General features: G+C 44.5%; 1 protein-coding gene across 2 annotated transcripts; it reads left to right on the top strand.

Moving 5' to 3' along the window:
* The first annotated feature begins 329 nt into the window (after window positions 1-329).
* LOC144169914 (uncharacterized) lies at window positions 330-25,229 on the top strand. Of its 2 annotated transcripts, none has more exons than XM_077699362.1 (8): window positions 330-481; window positions 6,856-7,065; window positions 9,235-9,303; window positions 13,398-13,482; window positions 15,582-15,682; window positions 16,794-16,864; window positions 19,452-19,510; window positions 24,508-25,229. In XM_077699362.1, the coding sequence occupies exons 1-8, from the start codon at window positions 461-463 to the stop codon at window positions 24,585-24,587; spliced, it is 696 nt and encodes a 231-aa protein (XP_077555488.1). In that variant the 5' UTR covers window positions 330-460; the 3' UTR covers window positions 24,588-25,229. The 2 variants fall into 2 exon arrangements, with proteins under 2 accessions (XP_077555488.1, XP_077555487.1); XM_077699361.1 differs by lacking the exon at window positions 330-481 and adding an exon at window positions 6,123-6,167.
* The last annotated feature ends 1,189 nt before the right edge of the window (window positions 25,230-26,418 follow it).

Genomic DNA, 26,418 nt, shown 5'->3' with positions numbered 1-26,418 from the left:
AAGGCGAAATCAACAGCTTAGAACATTATATCGCACCGAGGAATTAGCGACGAAGCTGTTTTCGCTTCGAAGCGGGAGGGCAGGGCGACGCCATGTTAGTCAAATGAAACCGGAGACAGCAAAGGATGATGGGATAGAGTGCTGGGCTCCGTGGGCTCAAGTCATGGCGGGACTCGGCTTCACAAATGTGACGTCAGGGCCTCTCCTAACCTTTTCTTTCCTCCATGGCTGCCATGAACAGTACTGTAAAAAGGCTTTTCTGCAAAAATGGTTGAATTTTACTGGCTGTTTTACTAATTTATCTGCTCGCGAGTTTCAGTTTTGGTATTGTAGTTCTGGTCAGAAGAACTCTGGTTCTGGTTCTGGTGTAAAGCTGGCTATCAAAGGAATCGTTCTAGTCAAGTCAAAGCAGTCATAGCCAAATCCACATTCACCGCGGCATTAGCGGCACAATCGCACGATGAAGGATACTCTCAGCAAGGTGCGCGAAACTTTCGTCTTTTTTATTGCGTTGGTAGCGATAATTTATTAATTAGGGTTCCCTGACATAAGTGTATTGTACATTTTTAGCCTCCTGCAACGGTTTTGTCGTTGTAGCATCTAGTTAAAAAGACGAAGCTGGTCAGCTTCTTTTTTATCTGGGCTTATGCACTCGGATGTTCTTCTAATATCCCATTGCTTACTGCGATCGTTTACGTTTTTGAGCGTCGACGGGTGGTGCTTTTGCGACAATACGCCCAAGTTGTTTGTCTTTCAGGTGAAAATCACGATCTGTGCATGGCTGCGTTCGGAGGGTGGTTGTAAATGCCCGGTGCAACTTTCGCGAACGTTCTTTCCGGCCAGCTGTTTTTCATGAACCACTGCACGGCGCACTGGAAACACAGAACCTATTTTTTTTATTATGTTTTCTTGTTTGTGTGAGCGTCACATTGGCTGCACCGTTAACGACGAACAGGTTTACGCGTACTTTTTTGTTTGACGCGGTACAGTAATTACGTGTTCAGTGGTATCTAGTAAAAGCTATATTTCGCCCAAATTTATTTCGTGCGAGGTCCGGGGCTCAAGCGAGGTTGCGCTGTTCAAAGAGGCTTGCAAAAATCGTGGAACATGCACAAACCGGCGTGGTAAAGTGAAGGCATCAGTTTGTTTATAATCTTTAAAATGAACAGTGGCGTTTAAGAGTAAAAAAGAAAAAAAAAAGACAACTCGAATTTTCTATGTTACCTTTCGTGGCCTATGGATAAAAGGTTGCAGAGCCTGTACAGTACGCCTTTCACCTGGAAGGCAGGTGGTACACTAGCCGCGGCTTTGATCTTTTTCAACTGTGATTGTGTTCTTTAAGTGACTGCACGACCTAGTAGATTGGCCTGATAAGAAGTGGGTTTTGTGCATGACCATTCCTGCGTAGGCCACAATTGGGCGTTTATGTGTCAGCGCTTTTTTGTTTTTTGTTTTGTTTTTAACCGTGTCAACTGTTAGTAGTAGGAAGGGAAGCTTTTTCCGACCTTCACATTGCCTTTGATGAGTTCGTGCCTATCATCTCTCGTTGTATTTGACTACGCATGATTGGCTAAGAAGCTAAATCATTGTTATGTGACCAGAGGAGGGGATATACACCATGTTTGAGCCGGAAAAGAAAGAGGCAAGGGTGTTTGTGGTTAGCCAAAAGCTCCAGGGCTGGTTATTGAAAAGTTCCAGGCCCTTGCATTGTCTGTAATTAAATAACCCTGATCATTGTCATCGTCACCTACGCAGTGCCTGATTAGCCAAGAAGCTATCGGGGTATTAATAACTGCTGCTGTCGCTGTCATCTTTGTTGACATGGTATCGGCCAAGAACCTAAATCATGATTGTCATGTGACCTGAGGACGGGGAAATGCCAAGGAGAAAAAAAAAAGGAGAAACGGCAAGAGCCACTAGGTGTAGCTTATGTAGTGGCTGTAGGGAAGTGCATGTGCCAGCTGCGGGGGATAGGGCATTAATACGTGCATAAATGCCTAGCCAATCATAGTGTGCCAGCTGCATCCAATCGCTTAAATGCCCCATGTCCATGTACGTTTGCTCAGTGCAGGAGACAGCACAAACTAAGCATAAAAAGGAGGCCTATTTGCCGTGAGATCGGCCTATAGGTGGCGACAGCATCGCACTGCTAGTGTGGATTCTCTGCTGAGTGGTAGCGGGTGAAAGCATGCTGTGGGCGCGCTTCGTGCCTTTTTGCGCTGTGTGTGTATGTGCGTATGAAAGGCACAGACAAGAGTGGTATGATGTAGTTCAGTTCCTCAACGTTCAATGCATTGCATGGAAGCGGTGATAAGCTTTGATTACTATGCTGAAAAAGCAGCGACTTATCGGGAATCACTGAATGGCCGAAATAAGGACAATGAATCTGTGCGCCGTGATTCGGAGCAAGCTCGATCTTTACCCAGGTTGACTTTGAACATTGAATATAACAGAAATAGTTACAAATCAGGAGGCCCTGATCTCGGAAATTCAGTTGACAACAGTAGTTTCAGTCGCTTTCATTAGTAACGTGACACATAATTGCATTTGTGGGATGCCCTGAAACGGTAACAGCACTTCACTGTCCCCACATTTTGTGAGGCGCAGCCAGTTGTCCAATGACGACTGAGCACTTCTGAGGATGTCCTCGATTGGCGGTAGAGGTGCAAGGTCCCGAAGCTTCCGTAGATCGGTGAACTTGGGAAGGACATGTCGGTGGAGAACTTGTAATGCCTTTTCAGCTGTTTTTGGCAAAGTTACGACTGTACCCCCGTAGGTCATTTTACCAATTGCAATAGATCTCAAAAGGATAGTGCAGGGCCAAGACACCTTGCTTTGGGACACCCGATGAGTCTATACAGAAGCCCGGGTCACTCCACGCGAAACAACCACCTTGAGTTTCCCTACCCTGCACCCCTCCAAGACTTGCACGCCGCCCGCAAATGATGCCACTTCAATCAGAGAGCATATCTCTCATAGGCACAATCAGCACAACGCCAATGCAGTATTTACTGACGCCGCTCTCGATGGATTTCATCTGGCCTTGGCCTGGTACAAACCCTCGACCAGAGAAGCCAGACGTTACGTCTGCACACTGGACCACGCAACACCTGCACAAGCAGAACTTTTGGCTATCTGGACAACTCTGAGGGAGAATACCGGGCCTTCCATCATATATACAGACTCATTTGAGGCACTACGTAGCATTGAGGACCCAAAAACAGATGACGCCACTGCTCAACGCATCCGCCAGATACTCCAGCACAAGCAGAGGAACGACATCGACACTAGGGTCACCTGGACGCCGGGACATGTTGGGGATCGCGGGGGTAGCAACGAGGTGGCACATGGTCTTGCCACCTCACAATCTGGAGTTCTACCTGTACATTTCCAGCCTCTCCTGCTCGGATCTCCCGCCCTCCGCGACCACCCCTACGCGGACTCGCTGCTAGGCGGCCACTTCGAAATGGCGCGAGTACGACGCTACATCCCGTTCCTTCACTGCAAGAGATTAAAAAGCATCACCCCTCCACAAATCTTTAAGGATTTACCCCTCAGCCGATCGCAAGAAATATTTATCAACAAAGTACTTTCCAACACGGACACTACACCTCATATCATCCATAAATGGCAGACACTTGCTGACCGGAAGAAGGGCATTGGCTCCGCTGCCCCTTGCACATGTACCTTTTGTCACACTGTGTGGGAAGCAAACATGGACCATCTTGTTCTGCACTGCTCCACTTTTGATATTCATAGACTGAACCATAATGTTTTTCAAAATTCAGATATATAAGCATTACATACGGACATTCTCGAAAATCCTCAACACCTGGTGACCTTAGCCCAGTTTGGCGTTGCCAGTAGCCTGGCGAGCGTGATTTTGTGGGCGTCTACCTCCATCCCTATTCCCCCTTTTCCCCCTCCAGCGACCTTCAGACCTCCTCTTCCTAATAAAAGAATTTATCATCATCCCCACATTTTTTTATAAGAGCTTGCGATATTTTTTTTATTCTTTGCATTCGAAAGACAACAAAAATTTCGTAATTTTAACCAGTGCAAAGATATAAATGCTAACATTCAAATGTGTATTTTAGCGACTTTAAAGGTAGGTTTGATAAATAACAGTGCCGGGTCAGTTATTTAAGATGTTCATCGCAAGTGAAATTCCTAATTAAATTACTAATGCGCACAGTACAATCAACATCTCATCTTTAGCTAGAGTTTTGCAAAGTGACTAGCAGGGTTACAGTGTGTAAACCGAGCTTCTTGAACCTTACAGCGAGCATAAATTTTCTGTTGCAGTGTTGCTGTTGACCATTTGCATTCCTTTTAAAATCTAACGGGTGCCTAGAATGGCAAGATGTGTTTGGAATCTTGTGTAATGCCTCTTATGAAGACAGTTCAACAACAGTAAATCCAAAATCATAGAGATGGCAAATGAATGTCCCATATACAGGTGTGGTAAAACATTCCCCTGCATTTTTCGGGTTACAAAATAACGCAACAGGCTCCCAGTAACTGCACTGTGTTGTCAACTGAACATCGACTTTGTATTGGCATTCAATTCCTAAGGTTGGTTAAAAAAAGCACGAATAAACGTTTTGTTTGCTTTTCTTAATTTTTCCTACAGACAATCCAAACGTACGCGAAGAAAACGCATGCAGCATGACAAGCCAAACTTTGGCGATCAGTATTGCTGGAATTGGAACTATCCTAGGCGTCGTGTTCCATACAGTGAAAAAAACCGGTACTTCAACCGCAATCACCAGTATTTCTAAAACTGAGCAGCCCCCTTTTGGCTCAAGATTGTCCAGAAATTGCGGCTCAACAAAATACATGGTGTAGAAAATTACGCAATCATTACTTCTTCTTTAAACTACGGTACACCTTAGGTGTTTAAGATCTGGCTATATTAAGCGTTCGGTTGTGCCGAGCCAAATACGTTTTTGGGTGAGGTTTCGTTATTTGAAAATGGATACATAAAACGAGACACGAAATGCAACAGGACAGGTGCAAACTGGTCTTGTCGTCTCTTGCCAGTTTCATGTAGTTGACTTTTGTCCTTTAAATAACCGCCATGCCACCTTTAACAAAGCATCCTCTGAAGTTCCCGAAACAACAGACAACTGCACTCATCGATAAGCAAAGTGCAAATGGTTCAAACGATGTTTTTAACACGTTTCACGCTCAAAATGTTGACCAAGTTTAGGACTATTCGTGGATATAAACTAACACGTTATCCTGCTACGGCCACTGATTATTGTGTTCCTAGATGAATACGCAAGCAGAGGTAACTATGCCATTGCTTACTGCCAGACAAGAGCACACATTCGTTTTTTAACGTGTGCAGCATGCACCTTGCGCCATGCGCAACATGAATGAGCAGCCGACACGAGAGCGGCATCCACACTAGGAGTGGTTCATCTTTTCACCGCCAGGGGCTGACTGTGTTCGATCTCCGAGCTGCAGTGTGCATATCTGTTAGATGAGGAGGCTCTATGTTCCGCTGCTGATAGCCAGTTATATGCAGCAGCCCATGCTCCCTTGAGGCCAATTCAATGGTCACTTCACAATATCTTTCAGTAGGGTTGCTACTTGAATCCTTCAAGTTAGCCTAGCAGTCATTAATAAGTTGCCACAGTGGCTCAGTGTCTAAGGCGTTGCGCTGCTGAGCACGAGGTCGCGGGTTCAATTCCCGGCCACGGCGGCCGCTTTTCTGATGGAGGCGAAAGGCAAAAACACCCGTGTGTACGAGATTTCGGCGCACGTTAAAGATCCCCAGGTGGTCAAAATTAACCCGCAGCCACTACGGCGCACCTCATCGCCTGCGTTGTGACGGCGCGTTAAACCCTATAATCAATCAATCAATCAATCAATAGCAGCTATTAATACACATATTCTTTGAGCTCAGCACATGAAACAGTGTAAAGAGGGTGTTCTTTTTTTTTTCTTTTTTTTCCCCCTTTTTTTTTTCTATCTTAAGTGCAGTTGCAGTGCAGTCAATGTGCAAAAGGCTACAAGGAAATCTTGAAACCCGAGCTTCTGCTCCAAAACATAGGGCTTGGCTTTGGGTGTGTCAAGATCTGGAAATTCCCTTCACAGTGTAAACTGACAGTGGAACAGTTTTCACCTGGATGGCTTTACATTTATGCAGGGCCACAAAGGTGGGTCAAAATCACTGTGGGGCCATCAGGAGAGTGTGACGTTGCTTTAGGCATGGCTTTATGGGCACTTTGAGTCATACAAATAGATAAAGGAAACAAGGTTTTGTAGCCTGCCTTTTATTAAAGTTCATGACCGACTCTAAAGAGGCTGCTTTCAACTCTGTTTGAGAAACTGCTGCCAGTGTGTTTGAATTGGTCGATTCGTGAAGCTTGCATGAAGGCAACAGCATGCTCAGCAGCAGTTACACTCTTCTAAGCTGCTTTCTTGCTGTGCATTTAGCACACTACTGCTAAAAACGAATGTGAGGGCTGTAGCAGAAATGGCTAAAATATGTGAAGACAATCACCACATTTAAAGGAAATTTTACTAGGCAGCTCAGCAGCTGTGAACCACCGCTGGCAATTGTACAACGGTTGGGATAAAAAAGGGAATTTGATGTGTTGAGTCCAAAGGTACCTGCACATTGCTTGAATTTCCCCACGAGAAATACTTTGCATGCAAGTTATTGCACACTTCGTACAAATAACGCTCAATACTGTTTTTTTTTTTTTTTTTTCCAACTTTTAGCGTCATGTTAGGTTTAATGCCTTGCTGTACAGATCTAAAACCACGTTTTGCTCACCACATGCTGGTACTTTTGTCCGTTTAAATAGTGTCCCCTTTGCTTGCCCTATTTCTGACATTCAGGCTGAGGAACTGAAGGAGAAAGGCAACCAGTGCGTCAAGGAGGAGAAATATGCAGAGGCCATCCTGCACTACACGCATGCCATTGCGACCGATCGTGAGAACAGCCTGCTGTACAGCAATCGTTCCATGGCCTTCCTGAAAATGGACCAGTTTTATCTGGCCCATGAAGACGCCAAGGAAGCTATCAGGCTCGACCCAACCTGGCCCAAGGTAAACTCTTAGTGTGCGTATAGCCTGTGTGCGCGGGACTCGGAGCTCATTTACTTCACTGCAAGGAAGATCACCTAATGGTAAAAACAAAATTGGAAAATGTGGATGCTGTTAGGTGGATCATGTAGCGAACACAGACAGTAAGATTTTTTCCCCAATTTTTTCATCTTGCAAAGCATTTTATAAGTGTGCTTCTGGTCTTAAGGAGCACTGAGATGGCTTGTGCTGAGTACTGCATAAGTCAGATTGTAGGTCGAGCTCGAATATAGGTTGACCCCCTTTCCTTGGGGCCGAGAAATGAAAAAAAAAAAGTTTCGCCAGTGACCGGTATATATTGTCGAGGGCTGACACTTCGGCAAACTTTTTAGTGAAAAATCTTGACCTATCTATATTCCGACTTATATGGTAACCGTTCACTGCTGTGCTGGGCACATGTCGGCATGCCATAGTTGCCTCCTTTTTGGTAGCACCTCACCTTTCATGCCTCGGACACTGCCAATCTCACTTGCATTCAGAGAAGCTTGTTTTTGTTTTGTTGTTTGTTCAGAGTTTGTTAATTTACCACAGCTAAACTGAAACAACATTTGCCTTCTCAGATTTCGTGTTTTGGATGATGCTAATGTAATCCTAACTTGGGATTGACCTGGGACACATTTGAGTATGACCGGCACTTGTTAGCTGCAGAAATTGCCGTTACGTGTCGTTGGGCTTCTTTGGATACTTGTCTTGAAGCAGTGACTTCATCTGCCGCAAGGACTTACTGGCTAGGAGGCACGTGTTCAATCTTGGCCAATGTGGCAGTCTTTCCAAGAAGGCAGAAAGCGAAAACGCCTGCACGTCAAGATTTTGACACACATTAAAGATTCCTTGCTAATCAGAATTAATCCGGAGCCCTCCTCTGCGGCGTGCCTCATAGCTCATGGGTAGCTGCAGTGCATGAAATGCCCCAAATTTTAGATTTTGTTAAGGGAGTTTGTCTACTTTCTCAATTTCCCTGGGGCATCTTGAGCCTACGTTTGTGCTAAATTTTCTCCTTAATAGTAAGTGCATTAAAAGACTTAAAAGCTAAAGGTGCATAACTAAAAAATGTGTAGAAAGTCTAGAATGTTTAAAGCAGGGCAAAACTGCTGAAAAAAGTTCAGAAAATGACCATGTAGCAAAAGCAGAAAAATAAGGCAACAAAGCATGAATGCTGTGTTCACAAATTTGTGGGTGAATGCCGAAACCTGTGAACCATAACATTAAACTTAACCCTTTCAGGGTCATTGACGTACATGTGCATCATCACTTGTATGTTTAAAAAGAGCACCTTCTTCGACCATTTCTCTCACTTGGCATGTGCTGCCACACTGTGGAAATATGAGAAATTTCTTTCTTGCGCCAATTGCTTTTTTTTTTCTTTTTCTTCCTTTAATGAGGCATGCGTCGGCTATCGCTTGTGCTTTGGTCACGCGCGGGCAAGTAGCGGCTAGTTTTGGTTTCGTCCTCTGGGTGCTTCCCACTTCTGGTTTCTGTGAAACTGATGCGCTTTTAGAATTTTTCTTATGTTACTCATGAATAAACCACGTGTATGTAATAACACAAATGATTTTTTTGTCACTTTATGGTCACCCTAAAAATATGACAATTTAGTCTCGAAATAGGTTCATCCGAAGAATGTAAATCAGCAATAAAAAAATCGACCCTTGGGGGTCGTATTCGGCAAAAAAATTTCACCCTCAAGGGTTAATGGCCCTTTTTCTATTACGAAACCAAGAATTTTCGCTGGCTAGTCATTCGAATTATTCTAGAATAGAAAGGCAGGATTCTGCAGCACATACACTCAAAAAACAAAGGACCTTGGTGCTACTGTAAATATGCATGCGGTTGGTTGCACTTCATCAGCAATTATCATTATTGTAATTCACTCTTTAGAAGCGGTGACTCAAGGTCTAATCAGGAATGTGGAAGGCGGTAAAGGGGGTGACAGATTTTCTGTAATTGTGTTGCAGGAGGCGTGTTTTTTACCCTGGTTTTCGGTTGATGCCCGTTTGGGACACTGACTGCACTAAAACATTGCTCTTGTGCTGTGGCTTTTTTCGCCCTTCAAGTGAGCCTTGTGTGCATTTTTGTTGTGTTCAGCGCTGAACTTCCGCTCTTTTTTTCTTTTTTTCTTCTTTACTTCCTCAGGGCTACTTTCGCAAAGCGGAGGCGGAGTTTCGAGCTGAGCACTACAGGGAAGCAATGGAATCGTTCCGTGTGAGCATACAGTCTACTAAGTCTGTTGTATGTTCTGTGCAATGTGTCTGGGTTCCACTGGGTTTGGCTTGGCATGTTTCCTATGTTTGAACATGATATCAACACTTTGTGCATTTAACTGCTTGATTTTGTTATTATAAAACAAAAGCCCGTATGAAGAGTCCATTCCGGTCATTAATTGTTTAGGGCAAAAAATGAATATTTATAGACATAATTGCGACTCTAATGCCACGTAATCTTTCTCGTGCTATCCTTTCAACCGTGACATACTGAAGTTCTTCTCAGTACTTGTTTTTGTTCGCTGCTCTTTTGCCTAAATTGTTATTTAAAAGTTTTAAAGGGACACCTAAGTGATGTGTAAACATTGTGGGATTACTAGCGCAAATTGTAGTCCGGAGTCCATAGGCCATGTTTCGACCACTCTAAGTGCATTTAGGCGAATTTATTTAGTAGAAAAATCAATTCGAAAATGCTGTCCCCCTCTCTGCATCCTCGCCCATTTTCTGTGGCGTTTTCGTGTGACGTCAGGAGGAGATGACTTGGCTTGGCTGCGCTACTGCACAGCTTGCCGACCTTCAGACGGAGTCAGTCGACCCAGCGTTTAGTCCGCCGGCCGCTGAGGAGTCGTCGCAATTCGTTCGCTCCGTTGAAACTAAGCCAAGACACGTTTGCGGATGGAAGATTGTGCCTTTCTTTACTTTTTTAGTTTGTACACTGTATCAAGCTCCAATTCCAGGTCGCTCTGCACAAGCGCTGCGCAAGCGCACATGCGACGCTTCGCTGGCTGGTAGACTGGTAGTATAAAATCTAAGGCCATTTGAAGGCAGGAGAAGAGTCAGCGAAGTCAGTATAGGTACTAAGGAAATAAAGTTGACTGAAACTTTTACCGTACAACGTAAAACTAGGGAGCAGGAAGCACTTTGTTGCGCTGTGTGAACAATCGCAGCGGTCAGGAGCACGACCACACATGTGCGAATGCTTTTCCGTTTAAGAAATGCAATTGCTAGATGTGAGATATTGTGGAAATTTGGGGGACGCTTACTGCACGAGCGCTATACAACAAATAGTCACCTAAGCTGCTTGAAATGCTAAAACTAAATAAAAGTGTAAACTGGTTACATATTATATAGTACCTTATATTTCCAACGCTGGCAGCGCTTGCCCGTGGCCGAGTGGTCTGGAGTGCTAGGTATGTAATTTTGCAAGTGACAAGTTCAAATCCCCGGGGCTACTTTTTTTTTTTTTTTTTTATAAGGTGACTTTTTTGCTTTCGGCTGATGTTTTCTATACTGAGTTCATCATTTTCGGGCTGTAACATTCACTGCTCCACGAACTAGTTCATAGATTGCGTGCAGGCTGACACTGACGCGCTAGCGAGTTCTCGTTGGCGTGCTGTTGCCATAAGCACCGACTGCTTACGGGCAATGGGCACAGGCCAGAATCAACAGAACCTTGGCCTAGTGCGAATACGCTCTCTACGATACAGGCATATGAGTGAGGCAAGCTCTAAATATGGGGGAAAAGCGCATGGCGTTTGAGCGTCTGCGGGGAAGCGAAGGGGGTTCATCCACAGCGTAGGCCTCGGCTAGTGATTGCTACGATTCCAAGCCGTCCTGGGAGGCTTATCTTTGGCATTTTACAGCAAACAACATTGCAGAAGCGCGGTACGACGATTACTGGGATATCGAGAATGCCCATCCAACAATGGCGTCAGATGTCAAGCATGTTGTTTTACAAAGCCGAAACCGAAACTTGTTTGAATGCTAATCTTGGAAATCGTCCAATCACGGCGCATCTCCTTCCGTCGTCACAGCCTTTAGTTAGTGCGGCCGCTGCAGACCGCGCATGGTAGTTTTTCTTCTTTCACGCTTTATAAAATAATTATCGACTTATCAACCGGATAAACGATGAAAAGTATGTTAATTTGAGCCATCTACGCAGCCGTCTACAAATTCACTTCAGTGTCCCTTTAACCTTAAATTTTTTCTGTGTGCTGCCAATTTTTTCCATCCAAGGTCATTAATAATAGTGGCATTTCTAACCATGAAATCATAATTAGCAGTAACAAAGTTAACTGTACATTTTTAGAGACGGTTCAATTTATCTATATTTGTTTCAGTAAATGGATCCATGCTTGAGAAGCATATTTGAGGAATGTCTAATACTAGTGGCGTACAATGTTTCTTTCAACTTAAGAGGGACATGCTTAAAGTTTATCTTAAAATATACGACAGACAGGCACTTTCACTGTACTTGTGTTGTGTGCGTAGACCAATTCACTGTTGAAGAAACACATGATTCTTAGCTTTATCACTTGCCTGCATAATAACTGCATTTATGATATAGAAACATTTTAGCCTTTATTTCTATTTGTAAACCAAACATTGGAGCACTTCTTTGTGTTCAGAGTGAATTTCCGTCTATCACACCAACAAGTAGACATTACACGATATGCCTGAAAAATTTTCAGATTCTTTTAGGTGTAACAGGAAGATATAACATGTGGTCACCTGTGTAGTCTGATGGTGTATGTAAGATCAGCTGGTAAGCCATTTTTAAAGACGATGAATAACAATGGTCTTAGTACAGACCACTGTAGAGCACCAGATAACATGCAGTGGGGAAGGATGACACACCATTGATAGCCACTTGTTGTTCGTGCAAGTTTAGACAGCCTCTCATCCTTCCAAGTATACACCGCTTGGGTATCAACCATAGTAGCTCAACATCGTTACACATCACCTTTCTGAAAACTAATTTTGGGGAAACTGATGCAAGCCCTTGCTCAAAGTGCTCCTCATTTTGTGTCAGAGGTAAGCATACCTCTGGCAGTGATGTTCCGTCCAGGGAATTTTTTCTTTTTTGGGGTATTGGGGGCTCTAATTTTAGCCAAAAGGGAAAAAGGAAATCTTTAACTGATGCACGGAATTTTAGGAGTCGTGGAGACGGAAGGAAAAATAACGTCTGTTAACCAGATCTGGCATCATTTATTACTTTGTTTTCTTTTAAAAGGATCCCTTAGCAGTTCTTTGGCTTCATGTTAAAACATCCGCAGTCGTGTTCCCGCAAGCCACAAGCATCGGACTGCTTCCAATCCAGTTAATAAAGCAGGAGGGAGCACAGGGGAACGAGTACCCATGACAACGAGCTAGTAATGCGTGAAATGGCAGCGGCTGAAGGGCTGAAGCATGTTTGCATGTATTCCTGTCCAATATACAAAAAAGCATTTTGGGTGCACCTTAGTTTGCATGCTGTCAACGAGAGATGGCGCCAGCAGTCTCGGCGCTGAGCTAAAATTATCTCAATTTCCGAACATGTTTTGTTCTTTTTCATACGGGCATTCTTAACTTGGAACTTTTTGGTACAAAACGTGAAATGCATAAATAGTTAAATGCTGCTGCGCAGGAAATGTAGTAGAACTTCGTTCATGCTGGAACTCTGATTCTCTGAACGGCGTCTGCGCCCAGAACGCAACGTAAACTACACAGGTGGTGCTGGCTGATGCCCAAAGCCGAACAGGAAACCACGTAAGACCTATTAGCTGCCAAAAGAAAACGAAGGGAATTTCGGAGGAAATTCTTGACAAGCCTGCGGGGGAAAAAAATGCTAAAAATAGGGGATTTGAACCTCCAAATGGGAATTTTTCTCCTCAGTACGGAACATCACTGACCTCTGGGAGCAGTGAACAAGGTGGCAATGCTTGGTGAGATTTGAAATAACTACATATCTGCCATAAATCCTGGCAAGTAAAACTTAGTCCCGTTCTTGCCAGTAAATGCAATAGTAGTACACTGATGCCACGTGCTCCAGAAAGGGGCTGGCCACCAGGATAAATGGGCATCTTCCTTGTTGAATCCTCCTACAATGAGAAAAGGCAACAAGAAGAAAAAATGCACATGAATGCAAAGTCACAGGCACACTAGAAAAAAAGCTGCTTGGTCTGGGCATCCTAAAATGCTTCTATAGATACAAATCATTTAAATGTTGTTGGGGCATAACAAAAAGACGGCCAAGTGGTTTTTTTAAGCTGGTGACCTTACTTGTGCTGCCAATGATGCTATTATATACATATATGCTGCTGCCTTATTTTGCAGAAAGCACTGCAGTGTGGTGGCGATGAGGTCAAGGTGATGGAGGAAGTGAGGAAAGCGAAGAGGGAGTTGGAACGGCAGATCAGAGGTGAGGCTGATTCTCGAGGAACCACTGAATTTGCATTTGTTACCTTTCAGGGAGTTCTTCAGCATTTGGAATGTGTTCCAGGCCTAACTCTTAAATTGACAGGTGTCGAAACCAATTGTTCTCACTACGCTCACTTCAGTTTTGGTTAGGAATCCCGGCAGTGGTAGATGATTATTTAGCTACTTTTAATAGCCAATCAGTCTCTTGTCTGTTCTGTGTCCGAGTTCGGTTAGATGGTTGATCATGAAAAGCTGAACTGCGCTGTGATTAGGTGCTTGTTCGTTCACTGTCTTGGTCAGAGAAGGCCCTGAAGAGCTCTTCTGCAAGTTTTTGTTGATGTGGTCGGCATAAGCAGAGTTTTCACATACAAGTGCACATTCACAAGTGCACATTTTCACAAGTGCACATTCGTTCCATTCTGTCCTCTCTTGCACTTTCCATAGATTTGTGGATGGTAGAACTGCGGTGGCTCAGAAGGTGATTGGATTCATTGTGTGCACAGAAAAGCTTTCTTCCTATAATTACTCGGGTCAGCTGACCGTGGTACTGTGTTGGAGTCAGTATTCGTGATTACGGCAGAACTTTTTACGGGAATCAGAAAGGAGCATAGGCTATTCTGAAAACTTAGGATGAATTTCGGGGTTCCTGTGCCGTCTGATTTGGCTGCAGCGATTGATGCATCCATCAGCGGAACAAACGCTTCAGGTTCCCGAAATGTGCTGTGTGCAGGCAGAAGGAAAATAAAGTTGACTGATAGTAGCAGTTTATATTTTTTGTAAACCGACTTCTTGGGCATGCACAATTAGAAAGCAATTGAAACTCAGTATCACCAAAAGCTTGCACTGCTCATAGAGATGTAGATGTTTAGATGGGCACAGTTCATGACAAAGGGATATTTAGCTTAATGTTGTTGAGAATGTAACCTCATTATTGTGCGAGTTTATTGACGATTTACAAGGTATACTTCAGGACTCCTTTAAACATTGTGTGTGGAGTCTGCCCCATTTTGATATTTTCTTCAAATTATATCTGCCGTATGCCCCCCTGCAAAATGAGGCAGCATGGTAGTCTTGGCCTTGCATTCCAAAGTCTTGTTGTTAGTGCCCTGACAGGGTTATTGAATCTGTATTCTTTTTTTCTCAGCCAGCCGTCCCCTCTGTTTGCAGTGCAGCAGGCACTGTAGGCTTGGTAGTGCTAATTTAAAAGGTCTCTGCTGTGGTGGCTGTGTTGAAAGTCTCCTTGCAGCTTAGTACAGCATGTTGTTGGGCTAGTTGGTGCAGCATCATGAAAGTAGAAAAACTGCGCGTAAAAGACAGGACCGTGACAAGTAGACAGGACAAGCGCAGTCCTGTCTGTGACTCCTTGCAGGTCTGTGACACTTTTTCCGACATGGCCTCCTCTTTCATTAAATCAGCCTACAGGAAGAAACTTCATGGGAAAAATTAGCGTAGCACTAGGCGCATATCTTGCGCATTTGCTAAAAACTGCAAGTGTCAGTGAGAAGGATGTGCTATGTATAAAATGAAGATTGAAAATGCAGGGCCAAAAATGATAAGTGATACAATTGCTATTTTATGAGAGAAGAAAAAGATTGTGCCGATTGTTAGGCTTTCTCTGGTCGGTATCACAATGGCCCAGTTAAAGCCATTCATTTTCATTACCCGTGCAAATATGTTTTATTTTATCATTTCTTGTCTTCAGTCTTTCTTGAAAATTTGTATTCGTGATTTGTGCCCCTTGTTTGGGCAGTTTTGTTCTTGAGCAGCTTGGAGTCTTCAGAAAACATTTCATAGCAGAAAATTGTATTGGAGATTGTATCATCCTCATTTTCAATCGTTTACCAAGTGTTTCATTTCCTTGGTAATTGCATAGGAAATTATATGACGGCATTACCGGTATTCCAGTGGCTTTCCCTCTCCCTCTACCCCCTATCTGTGTCCAAATGTTTATGCATGTGCTACAGTGCATTTCAGTTAAACATTGTTTTTTTTTGGCACTATGTGCTACCAAGTTTGACATGAATGCAGTGGTTAATTTGCCAAAGGTCCACCGAAAAAAACAAGCCACTGTCCTCCCTCCTGTCGCTTCTCTTGGTGCAGTGGACAATCAGATCCCGTGGGTTGGTGCCGCCACAGGCTTTGTTCTGGGTGTGCTGATTGTGGTCTTCGATGTGGGCATCAGGGAGCAGCCCTACTTGGTGGTGAGCACTTTGCCCTCTGCATGCTCTGCTGAATTGTTTGTTGCTTTACTCTCACTGCTGAAACGGTGTTACACTGCTGAAAAGGTCACACTGTTGAAAATACGTTCATTGCCTCAAATAATCATGGGATGAAACTGAGTTAGGGAATTCTGCGGGCATTCAGAAAAGTTGATAAAAGAAGCTTGAAGCTTTTCCCGTGGTCGACCCCTTCCAAGTGTTGGCATTTATGTGAAGAACAATGTGAATCGTATCTTTTCAATTCTTTCCTTTTTTTTTTTTCTCCAAACTCCAGATGTTTGAAAGCCTATACATTTTAGACTTCAATCTGGCAAGGTTAATTAAACAATGTTCACAACTCACTTCAGTGTCTTTTTAATTAAGCAAACAGAGATGCTTTGTAAAGTCAAGGGCATAGTTGAAAGTGCTCATCTTATGTGTAACGCAATTTGGGTAAGCGATAAACCTGAGAGCTGCATTTTAGACTTCCAAGATATGTATTTGCTTTGCATGTGGTGAACAAATGTTTCAGTCATGCAAATGTCAAAACTGAGAAACTAGAAGGCCACAGCCTCTTTATTTTCTTTTGTGCGGGGATGTCAGGTCTGTAGATGGAATTTTGGCCTTTTCCCAGTTAAACTTGTACAGTCAGTAGTCAGCACTGGCCATGCCCTGTGGTTTTTTTGTCCTTTTCCTGATGGTGCACACTTACCTTGTTACTGTGGTGTGTCCCATTGACTAGCCTAGGGAGCCACTTTTCTACAGCAGGTTTCACACTTTTTCATTGACCTGTTTTCGGGCTATGAGCTATCTGAACTTAAAATATAAAGGTGTTTCTTGGTGCTGTTTTCTCTTTTTTTTATTGAAAGAGGAGGGGGAAGGGGGGGGCTTTTTTCTTTTGTACATTGTTATTTGGCTGGAGAGTGCACATAGACTATTTTATTTTATGCACTGGCTCGCTATTAGTTGATGGCGCTCAGCTCATATGGATGTCACTTGAATGAGCGACACGATGTGGCTGGCCATTTTCCTTTATTCATCAGCGCATTTTTGACACTGTTAGGGACAATATGTCTGGGCTTTGTGCTGATCAGCTGATAAACATTGGTTCCAGAATCCTCTTCTGATGACGCTCGTTGTGATGACAGCGTCGCTGGTGTGTTTTGGGCTTGCCCGGTTCCACAGGTGAGTAGCTCAACACCATTTATGCAACTTTTTGGAAGCTAGCACGGTTTTAGTTTTATCACTGAAAGAGCCAACCACAAGCTTAAAAAACAAATATTCATGTGACAGACATATCTGGCCGTTTACTTATTTCGCATGAAAATATTTATTGCTCATTGGGGCAACAAAAGCAGCTGCAAACCTCCAACAACAATAATGGTACGTAAATGAGACAACTTCATCGCAAAATGGGGTTCAGAGTTGAGAAGAAAGTTGTACCGTGCGATCTGCTACGCCGCGCCGCCACGCCACTCAGCTTGCAAGAGCTTGAAAATCTCGCACTCAAGGTCTGAATTAAACAAAAAAAAAAGAGAGAAAAAGAATGTGTTTTTATTTTGTTTTGTTTTGTTTCCCGCTATGGAGTTGACCACACTTTCTCGGGGCCTTTATTGTGCTACACTAAAAGCTTAGCCTCTTCATTTCGTCCATGGCTTTGCCAGCACCGTGTTTTATGCCTTGCCCCTCTTGTCACGTTAGCCTGGGCTCAGCCACAGTGTAGACAATAGTTTGAAAGGATGAACGGTTCCTAAGACGAGGTTGTGTATATTTGCCTAATGAAAGTGTGCGAGCAACAACATTTACACATTGGAAGACCTCATGTTGGAGTTATAACGACCGTGGCAGCAGGTCTATGTGTGGTAAGTCTCTTTGGCTGTGTGTCGCTTGTTACAACGCGCAGTCTTCACCACAAATGCTGCCTAGATAAATTTAACATCTTTACTGCTTTCCCATAAAACCTTATTGGAAATTAACACCGGTTCCACCTTCGAGTGCAAGATTTCCCAGCTCCCGCACGCTTAGTGGTATGGTGGTACGCCGTAGCAGAAGGCACGTGGCTGCTCCCTCCCTGTGCAGTCAATGTGCATGTGCTGGCTGTATCCGTTTCTCGCCACTTCTTGGCATCGGCGTCTCGCAGACTCCAGCCACACATTCGCTGGTTCCCTTTAACAGTGGACTGCACTGTACATGAAAAGAATTTTTCTTTCAGCCACGCATACATCTTCCGAGATAAGAATCTTCCTTCTTTAAGAACGTATACTACCCCATTCAACTGGGACTTGCAAGAAGCTTGTGCAGCAACAAAACTCCTCACCAGTCTTCATTGCCTTTTGGCCTTAGCTGCTACACCACCACGGAGGGGTGGTGTGGAGTCACTCCCCCTTTGGGTGTGGCCTGCAGATTACGTGTGTGAAAGGCGAGGTTGACTCACTGCCCACGGTGGGAGGTGGGAGCGCTGCTTGTTGGTGAAGAATAGGATGCCTGGATGTTCCCCCTCGCTATGGAGAGGAACACCCTTGTGAAGAAAGTGCATTGCACCTGCTTTCATTGCCACGTGCAAAGGTGGTATCCTTCCTTCCCTGTGACACTTTTGCCCTGCCATCGTCTGGTCAGCATTACACTGCCCACGATGCCGAAAAATGGTTGCATGCCGCGTTTCAAGTCGAATGCCTCCTGAATCCCGGAACTGTGGTAACATGAGCTTCCGTCTAAAAAAAAAAAACCTCCGGAATGCCTGGCTGCGGAACATTTTCCTGGCAGGGGAGTGACAAGGGTAGCTAGTGGCAGCCAACCTTCAGGACCGTTGTGTGTTCACTTCACTTCGGCGTAGACGATTGCACGGTAGGAATGAAGTGCAAGTTGTTGCTTCCAACAGCCATGCCAACTCAGTTTCCATCCTCCTTAACCTGCATGTTGCCGCCTCATCCCAGGGAGTGCAAAACTCTGCTTCAAGTTTCCGTCCTAGCCAACCTATATGTTGCCGTCTCCTTCCCAGGAACGTGAAACTCTGCTGCTTCAGTGAGTTTTTAGTGAGAATTTCGGGGGGACCAGCATTGCTTGCAGAAGTGAAAAAAAGCAAAACACCCTCGTCTGGAAAAACTCGAAGCTGAATGCTCAGCTAGTGAATGCAATAAAACACAACTTCGGGTGGCCACAAAGACATGGAAAGGAGACTGAAAACTGACGAATGCCAGAAGCATTGGACTTGGTTAGATATAATATTGCAGAGACAAAAAGAAAATGCACACAGTTGTCAAGTTAAAATCGTGAGACTCAACGAGCACTTACAATGACTTTAACAAGCCTGTGAAGAATTCAGAAAAAAAAGTTAAACAGTATGAGGCCAACTGAGCTGTGCAAGCTCTAAAGACCCTTTCGGCAGCTGCGCAAGCAAGTAATAGCAGTGTAGAATTTGTCATGGAACAGATTATCAACTTTCATAAAGCACAGCCGACTTGGCATTAGCCCATGCTGCAGGAATGTTTGTTGTGGAAGGCGACAACTTGTAATGGTTACAGTCGCGTGGGGAAGAACACTCTCTGTATAAGAGTGCATCACAAAGCTGTTATTTTGGTGTTTTTCGAGGAGTACGTCTCATAAAAATAAGTTTCGTGGTAGAAAGAGTTTCATGATGAGAACTAAATTACGTAAATATCGCTTGAGCTTCCCTCTGCCGAAATTCTTTGCACATTGTTGTTCCGTGCTGTGAACAAGCATGCTACAATTTATGAAAATTGAGTTCATTGATCCCTTTTTGCCTGTTATGCAGGAACACCCTCCAGAGCCAGCGGAAGAGTCTGCTTGAACCACCTCTGGACATCTTCGGAAGTACGTGCTTATGCTCTTGCTTCTTTGGTGATCCTAGCTATTATGTGGTTCCAGTTGTCAGTTAGCCTTTTAGAAAGTTGTGCATCATTTCACGGTCTTCTGAGCATTGCGCTGAAATGCACCGCCTCACATGGTAGGGCTGGGTAGAACTGTGCTTGCAAAATGCTTCAGTTGGGCAGTGCAGTCTTGCATTGCAATTTGAGTGCTGAATTGGTCAGCGGAAACTCCTTTCAGTTGTCACCAGCTTTTAGTAGATGTGTTCAAAGCCAAAACGTTAGTTTGGGAGTCCAGTAGTGGCTCATAATTACCTATCTTATCCACTGCCTGGATGACAGGTAACTGCCACGTGTGCAGAGGTAATACTTTGGGCTGTGATTCATTGCTTGAAGGCCCAGAGCAAGTTCCAAAAAGGCTGTGAATGCAGCAATCACTGGAACCTGATTCTGTTTTCTGTGATGTGCAATCAGGTATGATTCTGTGAGGTTTTCTAATCGCTTTTCTACCTTACTGTTGGCTGCCATGTTGGCTGCCTTGTGGCTCATACGCAGCTATAAAAAACATACTGCGTGGAAAAGGGCCTTTTTTTTAATCCTTAATTATGAAGGATGTTAAAGCTAAAATGACCTGGTTAAAAGCACTTTCCCACAACACTACGAACTTAATTTCACTTTCAGAGGGGGAAGTACTCCATCCTGCTCCAAAAGGCAGTGTTGCGCTGAAACTGCTGCAAAGCGGTGCCGCAAGATGTGAGGCAACTTTGCAGTGATGTTCGATGCCATTCGCATTGAGCAGGGAGCAGTAGGGATCCGTTCAGCCGTCGTTCACGACGTTGCGCATTGCGGCAAACTCCATAAAAAAGGGGTAGCAACCTGCGGGGTAATATTGTACCGCCCTCAGCACGTTGTCAGAACTCCCACCCCTCCCCCTGTCACTTGCTACCTGTAGGCCGGCACTCCAGTTTTGACCTAGGGTCAGACGGGCCTTTGCCGTAATGTTAAGGACTAACGCTCGGAGCTTGCCTGCGCGTTTTCACGGGACTTGGGAGTGACCTTGGGGTGCGGGTGATGCGCAAAATTTGCCTCGAAATGCAGCTTCATCGCAGAGTGCACTGCGCCTTGATGCATGCGTTGGCGCCAGCTGTCATTGCAATCTTTCCGCTTAGTGTAAAAAGCAAAAGGTAACACTTTTATTCTTCAGTCGGACCCTTGCCGTTTTATCTTATCATTGAGGGCGCTTGCCATTCCAAAAGTTAGATGCCACCGTGCCGTGTTGAACTGGACAGGGTGACGGGCGATGCCATGGCACAAGCGAGAGGGGAGATTCTGTAAAGCTAGCAGCTATCTGCAAGTAATCAGCTCCGTAGGTGTGGCTGGCCCCTGCTGCCTGTTTATGGGGGGGGGGGCACGTCCCTCCCCCTTCTGGTAAGCCTGATGTTACACTCTAAAAAGCAACTTGACAAACATTCGTTATTTAGATCAACATGACAAAGTTGCAGAGTATTTTTTGCTTAGATAGAAGCATGTATAGTACTTGGTCAATAGTGCCAATAATATGCTAGGATGTTTTTAGATGCGAAACATCTTATGCTCGGGGCTGTGTCCCTCCCTCCCTCGCTGTCATTGTCCACCATCCGCACTCATCTGCACTGCGCATGCGCATCTGTTCAGCCCCATCAGCATTTGGGCTGACGTCAGCGCAGTCCACTATAAAAAGAAATAGTTAGGCGGCGCCCGGTTTCGATCCCGCAACTCTCTGGCTGCAACGGGAGGTACGTGGTGCTCTTCCCACTGCGCTACAAACCGAAACGGGAGCATGTACTATGAACGCGCCTTATGTCCTTCACTCATTCACACTACATCGAGAAGCTACTGATACAACGAAGGCATGCGAAGCTGAATGTCAACGGAAACGATGAACTGAAAACTAATGGGAACTTCAGTCGACCCCATGGCTGCTTCGCATACTACTCGGGGTTTCCCTACGGGAAGATGGTATAATTTTTTTCTTTGTTCTGTGAACGTGAACATTTAATTATTTTTAATTTCTCTGGAGTGTAGTCAGGCTTAGTTCAGGGTATCTCTTGTTTCCTCTTAGTTTCCCCCCCCCCCCCTTAATTTTTTTCCTCTCTTAGTTTCTTTTTATGTGTTTAGTCTGGGTAGGTATAAATGAAGGTAAACCTTAAGTGAAAGACAGACCATTTTGCCTAGCTCTGGTCTTCTCTTGGTTGTTTCTGATGGCTGTGATGGTGTTATTTTTCAATTGTCTAAAATCTAGTTAGGTGTAGCTATTTAAAGCACCGGTTATACCAAGTTTTTTCTTGGGGATGGCTCTGTCAGCTGTGATGTTTTAATTCTGGAAACATTTTTCTAACTTTCTGAAGGAGTGGTTTGCTCAGTATTGATCATATGTTGAATGAAAGCCATTTGAATTTTTATGAAGAATTGCAAATAAATTATGTGTAACTCTAGAAATCTGCTCCCCAACAGACTTGCACTGCTCCAAAATTTGCCTTTTTGTGGTCCAAAGCTGCTCCAAAACTACCCTTTTACTGCTTCAAAGCTGCTTCAAAACAGCATTAATCCTGCTTTCCGAACTGCTCCAAAAGGATCAAGCCCACTTCCATCCCTGCACTTGCCTAAAAGCACAAAAGTAGCCCCCCCCCTCCCTCCCTCCCCGTAACATGGTTAATTTTTGCGCTGTGGCTCAAACAGGCGTAGCTCACTGCCGACATATAATGTCTTAGTGTCAGATTTTTTTGCAACAGATCAAAAAACCACACGCAAGTTCAATGGCTGACCAGTTGCTGATCAGCTTTGCAGTACATTTATCTGCAAATTTACCAATCTGTGTAGCGAATTCAGTGGTATTAGTTTGTATTCCTTGTAGGGAAATGAAGCCTGGCCAAGTTTCGCTGCCCTTTGAGGTCTTGCTCTCCATTCGATCGCAGCTGATTCACTGCCTCCACGCAAGGAACCCGTTTCGTCGGGTAAAAAACTCGGGACATTTCAAGAAACGATTTGTCAAGACCTATCCAGCGGCTAAAAAACAGCTCAGCAAAAAAGATGGAGTTATGTAGAGGAAATTCATGGCTGCAAACTCTCCCAAATTGTCCGGGAGACTCCCAGATTTCGACCTAATCGCCCGATTGTATGAATGCTATCTCAAATCTCCCGAAAAGTGGCTGCCACAGCAGAGGTCTTTTTTTTTTTTGACGCATGTACGTCGGTCTTTCCTGCTGTGACAATTGCAGGGCTGCGGAAGATCGCTCGCCACTGTACTTCAGTTCATTGTAGCCATACCACAGAGTACCGCAGAGTACCGCAAAGTATGTTCTAGGCACTATAGTACCGTGCGTATAGTACCGAGCATAGCGCATACACTATAGTTCTGCGTCAGCCGCGAGACGTGCTCACCACCGTAGTGCAGGAAGGCGAGGGAAGAGGTATTACAACTTTCGCGTCTGTCTGTCGTAGCTCACGTTCCACGCATAGTTTTGGCAGGAAGCATTGATGTGAGTTCTTCAAGAGTGTCTGCGTTAATGCGGCGTGTTGTCAACTCGAAACCTGTAACAACGCCAGCCACTTCAAATCGAGAACTGCCAATGGAGATCGGTGGAAGGGGGGCGTGCGTGCCATGGTGGCGTCGTCAATCGAGGTGGCTGTGGGCGTGTGTGAGGAAATGGGCTGCGAGCGACCTCTGCAAGGATCGCTAGCTACTACCACTGAAAACAGGCCTTTCATGAATGCGGCAGGCAGGCAGCACGACCGGGTTCGAAGTTCGAGCGCATTTTATATGCTAGGCCTACGCTGCCTGCCTAGGTATCAGTTGTCTTTGTTGCGTGGTTGGGGCAGGGAAGGGGGGGGGGGGGGGGGGGGGGGGGGGGGGGGGGGGGGTTGCGTGTTTCCCCAAGTTCAGTTGGAAGGTCGATGGCGGTGATGGCATTGTCAAAACCAAAGAAGTACTGGTACGTGTTTCTGGACTCACACACATCTAAGGTTCCGTGCTGTATGACTCTGGAAAGGGAACAAGGGCAGATTCTGTACCACGTGCATCTGTGATGTAAGTGTTTTGCACGGCGGCAAGACCGACATAAAGGTGCACATCGCTTCACAGAAGCATCAAAACTACGGTCGAGCTGCAGAAGGGCGAGCAACACCGGAATTTTCTTCCAAAAGCGCTGCGAAGACGATGCGATGTGCACAAAATGCTTGTTCACGGGATTTCTAGTAGAACACAACTTGCCGCTAAAGAGTTAGTGATCACGCAGGACCGTTGTTTCGAAAAATGTTCCCGAATTGTGAGGACAGTCTCCAGCCGCAGCAATTTCCGATCCCCCCTCCCCGCCTGCTGCTGCAGTCTCCCGAATTTTCATGTTGCTGGGTTGGCAGGCATGGAAATTGCAAACCGGGGTGTTTCCAAACCCTCAACTGTACAGTAAATAACATCCGGAAGTCTTTAATCCTAGATGCACTCACTGCAATAGCATTGCAGACTTAGTCCACATGGTCTAGACATGCCCTTTTTATAACGACCCAAACAGAAATGTAGAATCTTGGGTAACCTTATTGCTCAACCACCAAGCTCAAGAGCAACGCAAGGTCTTCGGTCTCGCCCTGATCGCTGCTGAGTCCCAAGGGATTCTGCCGACAGTTAGGGGGATGAATGGGGTCTAGGCTAATTGCCCTCTCCCTCTCACATCTGGGACAGACAAATAACTAGGCTGTCATAGAAATCCAATGCAAGGGACGCACACGATGGCCCTTTACGGCCAACGTTGTTTTCTTCCGTGGAGTATACATTCAGGTAGCTGGAGGCACAACTATCTCGGCTTGAAAGTGCAACCTGTATTGAAACACAGCTGCCTCGCGTCTAAAGGCTAGTATTGTTCAGCTTCAGCTTTCTTATTTCATTCTTGGTTGCTAACCTTAGGTTAGTGTTTAATTTAGTGCCGAGGGTCTTTCTTTCCGTGCTAATTGCTGTGCATCTTTTCTTGACAGTGGACTCGGAGAAAGGTGAACAGAAGGAAATGGATGCCGCTGGTGATGCTCCTAACGAAGCCAAGTCAAAAACAAGTTGAAGCTTGACTGCTAAAGGTTGCACAAGGAGAGCACATTGCGTGCCTTGTGTTTTACTTAACAAGTCCTCCATATTCTTTCTAATCAATCCTCCAAGAACATTCCAAAATTCTTTCCACTCAATCTTTCAAGAACATTCCTAGTCATTTGTGAGGAGGGGGGAGCCTTCAAGAGCAAATACGAAACAGATTTTGGGTTGGTGTACTGCCTTTTGTTCTATGTATACACTATTTTTTACCTTTGGCTACTTTTAAGCCTTGCCCAAACTTCTTGCACTATGTATGCGTTTCACCTCTACTTTCCTTTAGAGAGGTGTGTGTGAACTTTCCTTGCTAGAGGTTTCAGAGTAAAGTACTATTGTTTTGTGTTTCAGGTTTAAAAATATTGTGCTTACTTCAGGCTGCTATTGATTGTATATACAAAACAGCGATAAAGTCTGGTCAGTCCTTATAAAATCTTGCTTCTCAATTCATCCATAAAATCAGCCACATTGTCTTAGCATAATTGTGATTTTGTGCAGTATTTATCGCTTTGTTGTACTGCAACTTGACTCGTGTCAAGAGCTGGGTGCCAATATTGTCCATGTTGCAACACCTCGTTGATTGAAATAACTGGCCAAATGAGATTAAATTGATTGTGCAATATTTTTGCTTTAGTCGACTTTTCATTTTTTTGTGTAGTACCATGTGAAAATGTTTCACATTAACATCCTACCAAAGTTCACGATTTCAGAAATTTAAATTAAACCATGTGTTGTGTGCATGTGCGATGCAGTCTATAATAATTGCGTAACAATTTTTAGGCTTTTCGGGATGCTGTGGATTGTAGATGAAACTTGCCAAATTTTTTTGTCGCCTGTGATACATAAATGACTGCCATTGTAGCTGAAAGAATCACTATTAGCTCTGCTTAGACTTTTAGATAAGTGAGGGCAGTTTTGCTAGGTTGCACATTTGAAAACTAAACTAGTACATGTGGTCTTCATTGTGCTGTCTTCTTTGCTTTGCCATCCTTAGTTTGCCTATAAACCACACACTTCACCTGGCAATCTCATTTAGGAAGCCTTACTGTGCCATTAGTATTGAACAATCACTAGAATGCACAGTGAGTGTGAAGTAGCACACCAGCCTGTGATCAGGTACATATACAGGCTTGCACTAACAGTGGTCTTTAATCAGTTGTGTACAAGAGTTGACACACATACACGGAGCCTGGAAAGCACGAGATCAGGGAAATTCCCAACTACTGGGAGGCAGTCAGTGCAAACTAATAAGCTGGCTTCGTGGATGTTGTGAGCGAATCCTAGCAGCCATTTGCGAGTGAACCTGGAGCTACTGTGTTAGGTTCTATGACAATATGGCAATGATTCAGAGAGACACCTAAGACTGCTTATGTGTTGTGATGTGAAAGCATTACATTTTATTTTAAGCGTGCGGTGATGAAAGTATTGTCACTTCATGCAATCATATAACATGGCATCAGAGTACATTGCAGCAGACGCAGCATCGATGAAAGTATTGTGCTCTGGCATTATCATCATCCTGATCCTATTTTCTTTTAGTTGTTTTCTTCTTCTCTCAGGTAAATTAATGAAAAAAGAAATGGGGGAGGAGGGTTTAACGCACCAGAGTTGCATTTTAGCTATGAGGCATAGTGGAGGGCTAGGTGACAAACAGCAGGCAAGTGAAGTTTCAAATCTTCAGGAGAGTCGGTGTGTACTACTACTGCGAGACAAGCTGCTTGTGAAGTCAATTCATGACTACATCAAGTCTCTTCGGTCGCTGAGATGTGCCATGAAAACTCGCCTCTGCACAAGTGGATAACAATTGTTGC

The sequence above is a fragment of the Haemaphysalis longicornis genome, unplaced genomic scaffold (assembly GCF_048455015.1).
Source record: "Haemaphysalis longicornis isolate Haplotype H1 unplaced genomic scaffold, Haemaphysalis longicornis Haplotype H1 scaffold_2, whole genome shotgun sequence".
NCBI lineage: Eukaryota > Metazoa > Arthropoda > Arachnida > Ixodida > Ixodidae > Haemaphysalis > Haemaphysalis longicornis.
The sequence above is the reverse complement of the archived record's forward strand: the minus strand, read 5'-3'. Positions and strand labels throughout refer to the sequence as shown.